The sequence below is a fragment of the Panicum virgatum genome, chromosome 5N (assembly GCF_016808335.1).
Source record: "Panicum virgatum strain AP13 chromosome 5N, P.virgatum_v5, whole genome shotgun sequence".
Taxonomy (NCBI): Eukaryota; Viridiplantae; Streptophyta; class Magnoliopsida; order Poales; family Poaceae; genus Panicum; species Panicum virgatum.
The window spans coordinates 52,456,474-52,471,785 of record NC_053149.1 but is presented as its reverse complement, the minus strand read 5'-3'; the positions used below and the strand labels follow the sequence as shown (position 1 = coordinate 52,471,785).

At 46.3% G+C, this 15,312-nt stretch overlaps 2 protein-coding genes across 6 annotated transcripts; one reads left to right on the top strand and one right to left on the bottom strand.

Moving 5' to 3' along the window:
• Positions 1 to 420: 420 nt before the first annotated feature.
• LOC120675336 lies at positions 421 to 4,358 on the top strand. 5 transcript variants are annotated; one of them, XM_039956520.1, is made up of 8 exons: positions 421 to 1,330; positions 2,347 to 2,664; positions 2,747 to 2,875; positions 3,172 to 3,252; positions 3,332 to 3,382; positions 3,473 to 3,545; positions 3,633 to 3,756; positions 3,843 to 4,358. In XM_039956520.1, exons 1-5 carry the CDS (start codon positions 472 to 474, stop codon positions 3,358 to 3,360), a joined length of 1,416 nt encoding a protein of 471 aa, XP_039812454.1. In that variant the 5' UTR covers positions 421 to 471; the 3' UTR covers positions 3,361 to 3,382; positions 3,473 to 3,545; positions 3,633 to 3,756; positions 3,843 to 4,358. The 5 variants fall into 5 exon arrangements, with proteins under 5 accessions (XP_039812454.1, XP_039812459.1, XP_039812455.1 ...); XM_039956525.1 differs by having other exon boundaries at positions 424 to 1,330; positions 3,650 to 3,756; positions 3,907 to 4,358; XM_039956521.1 differs by having other exon boundaries at positions 424 to 1,330; positions 3,650 to 3,756.
• Positions 4,359 to 7,548: 3,190 nt separating this feature from the next.
• On the bottom strand, positions 7,549 to 10,579 carry LOC120675306 (receptor kinase-like protein Xa21). The gene is made up of 2 exons (XM_039956467.1): positions 8,437 to 10,579; positions 7,549 to 8,343 (listed from the first exon to the last, which is right to left on the bottom strand). Exons 1-2 carry the CDS (start codon positions 10,532 to 10,534, stop codon positions 7,946 to 7,948), a joined length of 2,496 nt encoding a protein of 831 aa, XP_039812401.1. The 5' UTR covers positions 10,535 to 10,579; the 3' UTR covers positions 7,549 to 7,945.
• Between the last annotated feature and the right edge of the window lie 4,733 nt (positions 10,580 to 15,312).

Sequence of the window (15,312 nt, the reverse complement as noted above, 5' to 3'; positions counted from 1 at the left end):
ATAGCGATAAGTAACTATGAAAAAATAGCATAATGAAATAGACATACAAATATTAAGATGAGATAACAACTATTAGCTAATAAGTTCAAAAATCACATAAGATATCATGGCATACCAAGAGTTTGAATGAATTTTGGGTTATTCGGTCTATTCGGGTTTTGGAGGTTAGGAACCGAACCCGAACCCGTACCCCGAATTAAACCATAAGTGTGGACCGAACCCGAACCCGAGAACCCGAATAGACCGACATTCGGTTCGGTTCGGTTCGGTTTGGTTTTTTCGGGTTTTAAATGCCCACCCTAAGCAAGAAATCCAGGTACGGTCGCACGGAGCCCAGGCCCGACCCCGGACCGCAAAGCCTCAATCTCAACCCACTTAACCCGAGTAACCCGACCACGGGCCCGACGACAACCGCGCGCCGTCTCCGCCTGGTCGCTCGCCGTGCCACTTCCTCAAACACCGGCGGCGGTCATGCCGCCTCCGCCGCCGCCGCCGCAGCCTCCACCTCCTCCTCACCCGCCGCCTGCACCGCCACATCTCAGCGCCCGCCGCCTCCCTCTCCCGCCCTCCCACCCGCCCCCAACCTCCCTTCTCCTCGCGCCGCCTTCCTCCCCCGCCCGCGCCCTCGCGCTCCTCTTCCCCGACTCCTCCGCCCACCTCTTCCCCTCCTTGCCCAACCCCGCCCCGGCCGCCTCCTCCTCTTTCGCTCCCACCCCCGTCTCCTCCCCGCTCGCCGCCGCCGCCTGCTTCGCGCTCCTTCTTCCGTCCTCCCGCCTGATCTTCCTCTCCGCGCACCCGTCCCCCGCCTCCCCCGCGGTCCACCTCCGCGCTTACTCCCTCGCCACCGCGCCCGCTTTCCCGCGCTTCGCGCCCGCCCCGCTCTCCTTCAAGCGCCACGCCTCTTCCTCGGGCCTGCCGCTGCAGGGCCTCCCTTTCGGCATCGGCGTTCGCCTGGCCGGCGGGGTCAACGCCGTCGCGCTGCTCTCCCTTGCTGCCGGGCAGATCTGGGTACTCGCCCCGAAGCTGGCCACGGACGGGCGGACGGTGGAGCTGCACAAGTGCGCGGTCGTCGAGCTCGAGCCGGCACGGCCCGTGTATGCTATGGAGGTCGCAATGGGGAGGCTGCTGCTCGGTGAGGCTGGCGGCGTGCGCTTGTTCCCGCTGCGGGGCTTGATGAAGGGTGGGAAGGAGAAGGAGGGGAAGAAGGAAGGTGCCGGTGCTGCAGGAAGGAAGAGCGTGCAAAAGAAGAATGGGATGATGAACGGGTTGGTTATGCCGGTTAGGCGTGGTAGTCATGGGGGAGGTGGTGAAAGAGATGGTGTTTCCACTTGTGAGTACTTTTGCTTCTTGCTTTGATTCTCTTCACTGATCCCGTGTTATATAATCTGAGAACTGCCACAAGGCACTAAGGTGGCAATCAACTTACATTCGCAAAGGGAGTCTGAGCGGAGAATTAAGTTAGGTGTAATATGCGCGGGGGGGGGGGGGGGGGGGACTTTGTGCCGATATGCTGGCCACTGTATTGGTGCATTTACTTAGAAAATATTCAAAACATACTAATTGTATTGGAATCGATTATCTTGCATACATCTTTAATCAATTTAGGATGTACTGAAGTTTTTTAAACTGCAAACAAGGGAGCTTACCATGTTGGCGTCCATTATGTTCGAAACCAGCACTCTAGTTATCTCAGAGTCTGCCTACCATGTATGTTGGGATGGTTATGTTATTTTTGTGTGTATTGAACTGCTGCGAGGAAATAGCTGAAAGTTTCACAGAAGATGGATATATGAACTATGCAATAATGCTGTGCTTCTAAATTTCTCACGTTTCTAGTCACTGGTAAGTGCACATGTACATTTCATGCCAATTTACTAGAGGTTTTGATTTGTAAATGTAAACGGTCACTTTTGTAGAGGTCAATGATGATTAGCATTGGTCTATATTGTACATAGACCAACATACATTTGTTGTTTATCCTGAGACGGTGATCATGGCATGTATTTGTAGGTTACACTGTCCTCACAAGAAGAGGAAAGAAAGCTAGCCAAAGTTTACTTTTGGACCTTTAATGACTTTTATATCAAACAAATGCGAATAAACTACTGCAAAACGTTTGCGGATGAAGCAAATTCAGCTATTCATACTTTATTACTGATACCTCTAAAACTGCTCTCTTGAAGGACTGACTCCAAGGGACACATTATGTGGGAACCCAAACCATGTCAACTTTACAGAATTCTTCAATAAACTATACATGTTATATTGATACTGAAAGTAGAATTATACTTTGCATGCGTATTTACACACTGTAAACTCATCTGTGGCCAAAATTATTCTTTTCAGGTAAGCTCACAACTTTGAGGGTAACACAGAGTTCAGGAAGCTATTGCCCTTTCTTCTTGACAGTTCAAAATGATGGTCATAACTCACAAGGCAGCAGGGAATTGCTGAAATCAGAGAAAGCCGTATCGATCCATCCTCTTTCCAAGAACAAGTTTTTGGTACTGGATTCAAATGGAGTGTTGCATGTCTTTAGTCTTTCAACAACAGAAGTGGGCTCAGGAGTTTCCATAAAGCATTATTCTGAAAATATCCATACATATCGCTTGGATTATCCCATGAAAGTGCAATTGTCTGCTGTCTTTCCAAGTAGCTCTATAAGTGAGTTTTTGTTCTGAATTTGCTGTCTTCTTTCACAGTGTGGTTTACTTCATTAATAAATATGTTCAGAGTGTTTGTGCAGAGACACAGATTTGGGTTTCAGATGGTGGACATTCTGTACATGTAATGTCAGCATTTGATATTGAATCCACTAACGGGGACGGCGTAGAAGTTATCGGAGAACAAGAGCTAGTGACTGCTAAGCTCTCAGGTTCTGGCATTCGCTTAGTTATTCAATCATACAACTTCTATGTCCTTAATTTGACCATAAATGTTAATTTTTTGTGTTAATGTAGTGATATTTACCTGGTCATTTGTAATTTGCAGTGTTCTACTTTTTGTTTGTTTCCTCTGGTGCTAACCTGTTAAATAAATCTAATGGTTGGTTCACATATATTTTCCATTGGTTAATGCACTGAGATCATTTTGTTTAATTTGGTCTATTATGTTGTGTATCAATTACATCATAATCTTCCTTAGTTGATCCTTGTTATGTTTTTCATGCAGCTATTGAAGCAATCTTTACGAGTGAAAGAGTCCAGGACATTGTACCTATCTCCAAGGATTCAGTTCTCATCCTTGGTCAAGGTAAAAGGAGTTTGTGACGTGCCATACTAGATTTCCAGCCTTTTTGAAATTTTCTGACAGAAAAAATATTATGTTGCAGGCAACATGTTTCTATATGGAACTTCTTGAATTTGGTTGTTTATCATGTGCAGTAAGTATAATCAAATAAGAATTTGCCATCTCACTCTATTCTTCAAGTAATTGCTTCAGTGTAACACCCACAAATTTCATCTAATATCAGGCAGTGACATCACTGTTCTTTAGAGCATGCTTCAAGAATTTGCAGCTTTGAATGGGGTTTTGGCTAAAACAGGGTAAGTTCATTAGTTATCAACTGGTTTGGAATTCTCCACTTCTGCTACAGTTCTAATTTGCTTCCTACCTTCTCTTGGGAACTGAAGTTTTGGTGATTTTGAAGATGAACTTATCCACACCTGTCTTTGGAGTCATGAGCTTCCAATTTATCAATCACAGTAAGAAGATGAAAAGCTCATGACTTCCACAGCAGCCAGCAAGAAACGAAAGGTGCACAATTCTCTACCTTGTATACTGGTGAACTCGCAAGCTTGCAATGCCATATTTCTACATGCCTCATGGAAACTTTTGAACAGATTATGCAGAGACCATGCAGTAATGGCCCTATTGCTGAACATGGCATTTACATTACTGGTGCAGTTCTTGTTGGTATGACCCAAAGAAGCCAATGCTGCAAAATCTATCTCCATGCCCAGCTGCCACAGAATGTGGATCAACACAAAGATCTTCAGCTACCTAACTAGACATCTGGTGGTGCTGGATGTTGGTGTAGTTCAGAGACTGGACTGCGGTGTCGTGGAGTTGAGGATATTGGGAACGTGCTCTGAGGCCTCAGGAAATGATTGATGTCATAGTCGTGTATGGTCATGTTCTCGCTAGATGAAATGCTGAAAGGCCTCACTAAGTCACCAGTGAGCTGTACTTTCTCGATGTGGCATGTGAGGTTGCTAGTTGCTACGATGTACTAGTTGTGTTTGCTTGCTCCTGAAACTGAAGTGCAGTTGTCTTTGCGTTTTTTTTTGTTGCTGCCTGTGATATTCCAGCATTCGTTTTGGATATATTCAGAATTTCAGACCATAATTGTGCTGTCTGATATCTTCACTTTTTCTTCATTTTCTACATCGCGACGTGCGCCTGTTTGGACGTTTGGTGGCTGACAATTATTTTCCAAAAGAAGCACAGGTTCAATCCAAGCTATATCACCAATACAACCCTGACTCGGATCTAACGGAGTCTAGAAGGAAAGAAAGACTAGAACGGTTATAGTTTTGAGTTCTTGACAACACTCAAGCGTTCAGATTATATTTACGAGGGATATCTTCATTGTAAATTGTTGATATTCAGAAAATAAAGAATCGTTTCTCGTACTTGATTTCATTCTCTGGCTCAATCACAACTTTTATTTGTCTTGTCTACTTTGATCTTGTGCCTGTCGTGAGGGTTGTGGTAGAAAGAGGATCCAATCATTGACGACATGTTTCACAACACGATCAATAGAAATATCAGCTCCCTATGACCGGCCTCCTGACACCCTCGGACACATTTCCAAGCAATGTCTTGATCAAAGAAAATTAATTTGATAGCACAAATTTAAGAATCTTTTTGGGATGGTTTGATAGCGTGGAAATTGTTACTAAACTGTTCCAAATTTGATTGCAGGTAGTAAGAATTTATTAGCGAGCTTTACGTTCAAAAAAGAATTTATTAGCGAGCACTATATGGGTTACTATTCTTGGCAATGAATAGAAACAAAGAGTTACGTTACATCGGTGCATGGTATAGCTGTAGGGACGACCTTATCATCTATATATATACTCAAGAAAAGCATATGGCTATTGCTCACATCCCCAACTTGTTTCCTCACAGACCTATCAACCACGGAACCCAATAGGTGATCCGATATGAGGGACAATGGTAGAGGTGGTCTTATTCTTGTGGTTGCTATCTTTTTATTTGTGCTTTTTGGACGATTCATATTGCCAACAGAGGGTATGTGTATGCATGCATCACCATCTTATTTCTTCTTCTTCAACCTTGTTATTAAATTTATAATTAATGAATATATGCATACGCGTTACCATTGATAAATAAAGAAAAATTAATTCCATTTTCAACAGGTTATCGTCAGCTACTTGAGACCAATGGTACAAGGAGGAGCTACCCAACTAATCTTACCAGCGCACATTCAAATGCTACTGTAGCCAACGTTGTACCGCTAGATGGGAGGAAACTCGTCCTAAAGTTTTGCACCCGGTACCTTGGCTGTGATCACGGTGAAAGCTGCTACTGCTGCCAGGGCCAATATTGTTACGCATCTCGGAAAGAGTGCCAGGCCAACTGCCCCGCCTGCGCCCCGACTTGCCCGTTGCAGTCATCGCCGACGACGGCGAAAGACCTGGCGATCAATGCAACTAATAGCTAGGTGAATTCATCCCGCTTGTTGCTGAGGGAGGAAGAGCAACATTCACCATTGTGCTTTTAATTTCTTCTACGCGGAACTTGAGCTTGATGGTCCATAACATTTTGTTTTCGAATAACCTCCTGCTAAGAAAGAAAAGGAAATGAAACTTAAATGTAAGGAATTGGACCCTTTGAGATTGACTATATTTTGGGTTCATCCCTATGCTCTCCTCTCCTCTTCAAGATTCAATTTAGATTTTATATATTTTTAACTTGAAATTATATAAAATAAGACCCTAGTTCTTTTTGAATCTGTGGATCTTAGATTATCTATGCTAAATTTTAAATTTAAGATACTTTACCACCTGACTCTAACAAACAAATTATACATTGTAGGCTTCTTGTATTCATCACCCACCTGCAAATTTACACCACGCCAACCACGTGTCGCCTAGCCAAATAAAACAAATTACGGTGACAACGAATCAAATAATCAAACATGAACATTAGTATAAAATATAAATAGGAGAATGCCGGGACGGTTTCTTCTAATGCCCTTTGGGCTAAGGAGGCCAAGTTGAGCGTCTCTCTCGCATCTCATCTCGGCTCTGTTTGATTTTGTAGCACAAGCTACTGTAGCAAACTTTGACTATTAATTATGAGTATTAAATAAAGTCAATTTACAAAACTAACTTCACAACTCCTGCGCTACTTCACGAGGCGAATCTAATGAGGTCTTTGACCGCATGATTAGTGGATAATTATTGTAGCATTATTGTAGCCAATTATCAATTAATTATCATCATTAGATTCGTCGCGAAAAATTACACCCATCCATAAAGAGATTTTGCAAATAGATTTTATTTAGTACTGCATGCATAGAAGATTCTCTCGTATCGCTAGTTGCGCTAAAAGAAACCAAAGGGGACCCTCATCTCATGTCATGTCATCTTTTTTTTTCGAAAGACCATGTCATGTCATCTTTTTTTACATTGTTCGTGTCCATGGCTCTACTGCATGCCAGGCCATTGACATGGATTAAGATCGAAGGCGTCGAATGATCTGTTTTAGTCAATACTCGTTTGTTAGGCTGCAGTTTGAAAATGATTCTATTTTCCAGCTCCAGCGTAAGCCCAAAGCTACCAGCACTTGCTTCTGCTTGCTGGGATTTCAAGCAAGCACTTGCATAGTAATTTTTTGTTGCAGTAACTTGGTACAACCCTGAGTATGGGCCGAGTTTGTTTTCTGGCCCACGAGCCAGCCCAACAAGCTATGCTCTGCCGCCGCCCCGTCGCAGTTAGCCTGCAGGCCGAACCCGCCGAAGAGAGAAGGTGATTCCGCCGCCGTTCCGGCCGGCCAGCCAGCGACGGCGGGATCGCCGCGCGCCACTGCGCTTCACCCCCGCGCGTGCGCCGCTACGATGCCGTGAGTACCCTATCTCTTCTCGCTGCGGATATCTTTGCATACGCTGTTGACCTGCATTAGCCGTTTCTGGTGGTGACATTCAGTACGCTAGGATCGCGATGTGGCGGGCGGGGCCGCAGAATGTTATGGAAGGGTTAAGGAATTGGGGTAGGTTTGGCACTGCGCGTCTGCGCTCCGGTTCAATTCCGACGAGAATCGGCGTAGATTAGTAGGCCTAGAGCGAAGTGGCAATCTCTGTGCTCGGGGGCCTATTGCTACGGTTTCCCCCCTCACTCCATCGCTCGGGCCTAGTACTGATTACTGAAGAACCTCACTTTAAAACTCCATTCAGTTAACTGAATCCTAGATTAATTTATTCCTGCCCCCAGAACACAATCCACAATACCAAGGAACGTGATAATGAGTCAAAGAATGCTAGCATTTGTTTTATCATTTAGTCCATGGTATGATGATAGATTGATAGCATCACTGCATCAGCTAGTGCACCGTAAATAAATATATCTCAAGCAACAATACATGCTCACGTCATTACTTTTGCTTCGGAAACTTGACATCAGAAATTTACTTGCACTGGAAAAAGAAAAGAAAAATACGGCAGCTGCAATCTTTCCTGATGTTCCAGTCATGCACACTTACTCTTTCTGTGATTTAGGCATGTGGTGTGAGAGTCTGGCAATTTAGTACGTGCGGCTAGTACTTCTGAAGTGAATCATTTAATTCTAGCCGAGCCGTGCCAGTGCTTGAAAACTATGGATGTTCCTTTCAGTTTTTTTCTCGAACGCGCAGGAGAACTATGCATCAATATATTAAGAAGAAATATTCCTTTCAGTTGTTGATGATGAAAGTTTGAATATCAAGTCTTCTGATGAATGTACCCATATTTTCCAAGCTGTGAATTGTAATTCGACTTGATCTTGTTTAACTTCACTACCACATCCTTCATTGGCATTCTTTCCTCAGGTACAACACTTGAGCAAAGCAAGGCCAACTCTATAATGGATATTAGGTTGATATTCAAAATGCTGAAGTTCTCGGGAGGCCTACTTTCATCTTCCATACCATCTTGCAGTATAATACTGTCAACTACATTTGAGAGTTCATGCGGGAATGCCTGACTAACCCACCTCCTCAAGCTCAACTCACCGACAAACATGGGATCAGTTGGCTTTTTCCTTGTGAAGACTTCTAGGAGAACAATTCCATAGCTGTAAATGTCACTGGCACGTGATGCTTTTCCTGTTGATCCGAACTCTGTTCCATTTCATGTCAAAAGAAAACTAGTGAGCTTAAATAAGAACAGGGTTGTGTGCTGCATCATAAATTGTAAGGGGAATTTAAACTTACCAGGAGCCATGTATCCTACAGTGCCAGGCATGCTTGTTAACGTGATGGAATTTTCAGTTCCAGCTAGCAGCTTGGAAATACCAAAGTCAGAAACATGTGCAATCATGTCCTGATCGAGCAAGATATTGCTTGGCTTTAAATCACAATGCAGGACAGCTTCAAAGTGCTGGTGGTGGAGATACTCCATCGCCATTGCAACATCCAGCATTATGCCAACCCTTTGAAGGAAACTGAGTTGCCTCCCATCATTTGAGTACAACAAATCGTCCAAACTACCATGAGGCATATACTCAAGAATTAGTGCTCTGAAGTCAAGATTGGAGCAAGTGCTAATTAACTTCACCAAGTTCCGGTGCCGAGCCATTCGAAGTGCACGGCACTCTGTGTCAAAGCTCTTGGAAGCTAGTTCATGCTGCATGTTTAGTATCTTTATTGCAACCACAGATCCATCATCCAATTCACCTTTGAAGACTTTCCCAAAGCTTCCAGCCCCTAGCAAGTTATCATCAGTGAAGTTGCTGGTTGCGCGGACAAGTTCGTGGTATGAGATCAACTGATAGTTTAGCAAGTCTGTGTCTGAGGGTACTGTCACCTTTCTTCCTATATTCACCTTCACTCTTACCAACATATATAGGCACAGAGCTAAAACAATAATTGCCAGGACTGCAGGTAATATGAATTTTAACAACTCTAGTTTTGATCGTGAGTGGTCAGTGTCGTTCTGACATGGTGCTATTTCTAGGCGGGGAAGACCACAGAGAGCGTTGTTTCTCATCAATGATTCGAGGGTGATATTTGAGAACACCCCTCCTTCTGGTATCTTTCCATCCAGTCTGTTGAAAGAAAGGTTCAAGTTGGCAAGGTAACTGAGATTGCTCAAGGATTTTGGAATGGCTCCAGAAAGCACATTGGAGGATAGATCCAACTCCTCAATACTAACTAATCTGCCAAATGAATCTGGTATCGACCCTTGAAATAAATTGCTGGACAGGTTCAGATATATCATCATTTGAAGTTCACCAATGGAAATCGGGATGCCACCTGATAGTTTGTTTCTTGATAAATCCATAATGGTCATCGCTGACAATGTTCCTACATCAGTGGGCAGGAATCCACTTAAGAAGTTCTGTGATAGATCAAGCTCAATAAGTTTCTGGAGATGCCACAGACCTATTGGTATGGTTGAAGACAATGAGTTTCGGGATAATCTCATAATTTGCAGTTCGCTTAGGCTACTGACACTGCTTGGAATGGAACCGGTTAGTTTATTGCCATCAAGATGCAACTCAACTAGGTTTGTTAGTCTACTGATTTCTGTAAGGATAGTGCCAGACAAGCTGTTGTTGGAGAGGTTGAGTTCTTGGAGATTGTTCATTGCAGTAATGGTTGTTGGGATCTTCCCACTCAAGTTGTTTCCACTGAGAGACAGTGCCAGCAGGTTGCTCAGATTAGCAAATGTATTAGGGATGCTTCCAGTGACTCTATTGTTATACGCAATGAAATATTGAAGGGTTGAGCTGAGATTTCCCATGTAAGTTGGTAGCATCCCTGTGAATTTATTTTCTGCTATGTTAATTGTATCCAGGCTCCTGCATTTGGATAGTGCTGCCAGGAAATCAAGATTCCCACTGAGTTGGTTAGCGCCGATATAGATGCCACGGAGATTCAGCATTTTTCTAAATGACAGTGGCACAGATCCAGTCAATTTGTTTATAACTAAGTCTATTTGAGTAAGTTCGGATAGATTGCCTAAGGAATCTGGAATGACACCACTTATTTGGTTAGTTGCAACGCTTAGATATCTGAGGTTTCTCAACTGTCCCAATTCCGGTGGAATTACCCCTTCTAGATTGTTCTCACTGAGGTCCAACCCAAGAAGCCATGTACTGTTGCTCAGCGCAATGGGGATCTTTCCAGTGAGATCATTGGTTGACAAATATATTATGGTGAGGTTTGGCAGTGTTGCCAGCCATGAAGGCACAGTACCGGTGAAATTATTCACTGAAAGACCAAGCGTTTCGAGGTTCTGACAGGTGGAGAGACCCAAAGGGATAGGTCCATTGAACTGGTTTTCACCCAGAGAGATCACTTGCAACATAGGGAGGTGAAAACTATCATTTCCAGGAAGGACTTGGCTATATTACGGCCAGCCATAATATAGTCCTACAGCACGGCCTTACTATTTTAGGAAACCTTTGCACGTGGGCACTTTGGCAGCTTCCTTTTCTAGCAATTCTGGATTCTCTACACGCAAAAATAAATAGCACCAAACTCTGTGGCCCCCATGACGAGCCTGGGTGAAATAGCCTGTCAAGGTGATATTGACTAGGCGACAGCGACAAAAATACCAAGGCAAATCAGAAGCGGCAGGCAAAAACTGACAACATCACATGTAAATTGCCCGGATCTAGTATTATATTGCGCAAATATAGCTCTAAATCAGTAGGTTGTTCCAATAGATTTTCCATAGCATGGAAAAGTTTCACATGTTCCACAAAATCACCACAAAACCACAGAACATGTCCTTGTTTATGTTCATGGATCCACTTTACAAACATGCCTGAAGACAACTGTGTAGAAACTGATTTTGATTTACTAGAACTGCGTACTAGGAGGGAGGTTGGACGGCATTATCTAGCCAAGAGAACAAAATATGAAGATTCGCTGACTGCAATGTGCGAATCCAGGGACCAAAAACAACTTGATTGGAGAAGTGCCCATACTATCTACTGCTTAGTGCTTACTTGCGTGTCATTTTTTGTTGTACGACATTTACTGATCCCTACTATCTCCTGCACCATGACAAAAATAGAAACAATAAATATTCTGTATCATAAATTAATAAAGAATATATACAATAGGTAACAGATCCATTGTTTTGCTTGCTCTATTGCACCAATTTGCCTATGAAACAACATTTAATTGCTTGCTATATTGGACTAATCTGCCTAGAGGAAATTCAATTAATTGCATGTTGTATTACACTAATATGCTTAGAGGAAATTCATTTAGTTGCACAAAAATAAGAAATAATCATACACACAACAAACTCCATGACGCATAAACTACATTCTAGCAATTTAGTGCATTGCATACGTCTAGTAGATGAATGATAATCCAACTGATTTACTTGAACTGCTTATGATACTGTGCCAAGCAATATAGACTCTACTGTATTTTGCTGATTTTGATCACCTAACAAAAATGTTACAGTAAAAAGATTCCATGTATGTAACATGTAGTGACAACCACATAAGAGAAAAAAAGGATGTAAATTGCAAGATTTTACTACTGAACTGCAGTCCCCCCCCCAAGTGCATGAGTAATACTATTTTGCTTACTTAATTGTAGGAGACAAAGTAGAAGCTGCAGGGTCATGTATTTAAATGAGCTTCCCCTAGAATTTAACTATGATTTTATAGGAGTCAATGCAGGAATGTTTGAAGCAAAAACCTCCATTATGCCCACAACCAGCCCATATTAAGATATGCCTAGCTGGTACTGTAATCCATGCATGTGTTGAAGAAAAAAGAAGAGCCATTGAATTACTAATGTCATGCTACATGAAGCATGCAACCTTGCCTAGCTATCTCAGTAAAAAACAATCTGAATCAGTCATTAGACTCCAAATTACTTCACTGTGGAACCAAATAAACTAAACCACAGATGGAATCTCCCAAACACATGATTTCTACTATATCATAAAAAATAAAAATTCATAGGCCTATTGCTGATTACCTACACGGGCTGCGAATCAGAGAGATCAAGATAAGTCATTGTCGGTACATCTGGACTAGGGTACCCCCTCTTGCTGCGTCAAGACTCGCGTAGTTATCCGTAACTACGCCCTAAAGAGCTGAGCAGCCGGACCCTTGGAGTCCGACTCCACCTCACCGGACCAACGGTCCCGGACCCGCTTCCCGCTCTGGGACGGGTCCGGTGTCACCACGTGTCCCAGAGGTGATTGCCGTGTCTAGGCAAGAGCCTTGTAGTTATCTGTGACTACGCGCTGACGGCTTGAGCAGCCGGACCCCCGTGGTCCGAAGCCCTTCTCACCCGGTCAGCAGCCCCAGACCCATTCCTTGCTAGGGAAGGGTCCGGTGACCCCGCGTGTCCCGGAGAAGGGAGTGCTCAGCCAAAACAGCCGGGGGCCCCGGACCTTCCATGGGATCCCGGACCCCCATATACTATCCGGACCCCTCAGCGGGGAGGGAACAGACACCCCGCTTGAGGGGGTCCGGAGCCGCCATGTGCCCGTAGGAGCAGGTATGCGCGCAGCCGCGAAGCTTCCCCGAGAAGACTAGCCCACCTACCACATTCAATGCGGGAGATGTTAAGTGCGCTTTGCCACGGCAGAGCCCGAGGTGACTTTTGCCAGGCTGTACTGTTGATCGCGCGTTACCAAGGCGCACAGTGTAGCCGCTGGCGCCACCCACGCCACGCGCGTCAGTATGCAATGCCAGTTAGACACGACAGCTCGGCGACGGAATATCATAACGCCTACGCGGTAGACCCAACACTCTACGCCGCAACCTATACCGCCTCAACGGGCGCCTCGCTGATGGGACAGGTGAAGACCCCCCTCGGTCAGAGAGTCTACAGGGCGATGAAGCGTATCCAGAAAGAGATTCACAAGGCACTGTTAATGTCTTTTTGATGGTAAACTATACATCCTTGTTGGGCCCACCTGTCGGGGTCCAACGCCTGTGTACGCGTCCTCCTTGCGCTATAAAAGGGGGACGCCCGCTAGAGAAGGACTCAAATCTCAAAAGGGGCTTAGAGGCAGAGGATAGACTCATCCACGAACTCTAGAGCAATAGAACTCTCAGTGGATGTAGGGTATTACGCTCCGGCGGCCCGAACCACTCTAAATCCTCGTGTGTTCTTGTGTTCTTGCTTCATGAGTAGATCTGAGGAATATCTTGCACTTTCTCGAGTAACCACCCTCTGGGATTAGGCGGGTGCACTACGCCACCCGGCTGTGGCCCTCCTCTTAGAGCCACGACATCTGGCACCGTCCGTGGGGAGCGCGCAAGCGTTGGCCAGATCTTCGCTCACCTCCCGGCTTCTGAGGTTGAGCTCATCCTCTGCAATGACGATAAGAAGATGAAGAGAGGCACGGCGTCATCTACGCCGCTTGCCTGACACCGAGGCAGCAGTGTCCTCGGTGTGACGGCGCACGGCAGCGGCGCCTGCTGTGCGTCACCACTGTGACACCTCAGAGCCGGCATGGTGGCGCGCAGGGGCGACGCCTGCTGCGCATCACCCTGCGACACCTTAGCGTCGGCTCAAGGTTTTCTCTCAAGCAACCACCGGGGGGCCCCTGCGGCGGCACGGCGTCGGCTCAAGGTTTCCTCTCAAGATGGAGCATGGAGTCGACGACTGTGGCTCGGGAAGGATGTCTGTCGCCTTCTCCCTCGCCTGGCTCAAGCCTCCCTTGGAGCTGCTGCAGATAGGCATCGACCTCCGCCGCAAGGCGCGGGGGCCCTGTGCCAGCACCAAGGTGGAGCCGGCGAACGACCGCTCTTCTCCACGCTCCGTGCTCATCCAAGCGAGCACCCGTCCTTCCGTTGCGCCAGGGTGACAAGCTGGCTTCAGCTCACTATGAGCGGCCATCGGGCTGGCTTCCGACGGCAGCTGGCGACGGCAGGGCCTCTCCCATTCAAAGCCAAAGAAGTTGTTCTCATGCTATCTGATCATGAAACAGTTCTTGTGCTTAGGAGGGCCCTGCAAGCTCCCGAGGTGATGCTGGATGATGTTGTATAGGCACGTCCAGGGCGCCTTCGCCCCCAACTACTGAGAAGAACCTCCAAGGTGGTAGTTCCACTCCGGCTAGGAACGTGCATGCCTTACGAGGCGACGGCTGTAGGTTACCGCTAGATAGGATTGAGTGTGTTTCTCCTTTGTAATGATGTGGTGCCTACGTGTGGACCAGAGCGGTAAAGGTCCGCCCTTGTAAACCCGACCTTAGGCTTCATCGCACGAACAGGCGACACCAGCAAGTGGTCCAGAGCGGTAGAGGTTCACCCTCGTAATCCCGACCGCTGATGTACACCACGAATCAAGTGATAAAGGGGATTTACTTTCTCAGTCTTATCTTTACCTTAACCTATTTGTGCTCAACCGTTTCGGCTTGTCTATTTCATTCTCCTGTACGGAGTTTTTTCTTTTGTAGCTAACGATCCAAATTGAGTTGCTAGCTTGTGGTCAGGTTGGGACACCCCTTCTAGCTGGAAGGCGGTCCGAACTCCTAGGGACCTGTCCCGGATAAGTGGTGCCTGTATCCTGGGGTGGAGGAGTTCTGCATAGCCGCTTAGCCTGGTAATGTACCCTAAGCCTACGCACTTCACTGCCCTGTTACGAGTACCCTAGTATCCGAGGCTGCCGTGTCTAGAGGTCCGGACTCTTTTCCAGTATAAGGTGTGGTTTCCTATGCCTCACTGCGAGGTCTGGTAACGTATCTCGGTGGATCGATGGCAACAGCCCAAGTCCACTCCGGTGGCCCGCTCCGGCGGAGACCGCTCGCCACGGTCGCCCAAGTCCACTCCGGTGGCCCGCTCCGGCGGAGACCGCTCGCCACGGTCGCCCATGTCCACTCCGGTGGCCCGCTCCGGCGGAGACCGCTCCCCACGGTCGCCCAAGTCCACTCCAGTGGCCCGCTTCGGCGGAGACCTCTCGCTAAGGTCGCCCAAGTCCACTCCGGTGGCCCGCTCCAACGGAGAGCGCTCGTCGCGGTCGCCCAAGTCCACTCCGGTGTCACCATGTGTCCCAGAGGTGATTGCCGTGTCTAGGCAAGAGCCTTGTAGTTATCTGTGACTACGCGCTGACGGCTTGAGCAGCCGGACCCCCGCGGTCCGAAGCCCTTCTCACCCGGTC

Coding starts and splice junctions, on each gene's coding strand:
- LOC120675336 (XM_039956520.1), top strand. CDS start 472: ATGCCGCCTCCGCCGCCGCCGCCGCAGCCTCCACCTCCTCCTCACCCG. Junction 1,331..2,346: donor AAGAGATGGTGTTTCCACTT/GTGAGTACTTTT, acceptor TATTCTTTTCAG/GTAAGCTCACAACTTTGAGG. Junction 2,665..2,746: donor CTTTCCAAGTAGCTCTATAA/GTGAGTTTTTGT, acceptor GTGTTTGTGCAG/AGACACAGATTTGGGTTTCA.
- LOC120675306 (XM_039956467.1), bottom strand. CDS start 10,534: ATGTTGCAAGTGATCTCTCTGGGTGAAAACCAGTTCAATGGACCTATC. Junction 8,344..8,436: donor TGTAGGATACATGGCTCCTG/GTAAGTTTAAAT, acceptor GAAATGGAACAG/AGTTCGGATCAACAGGAAAA.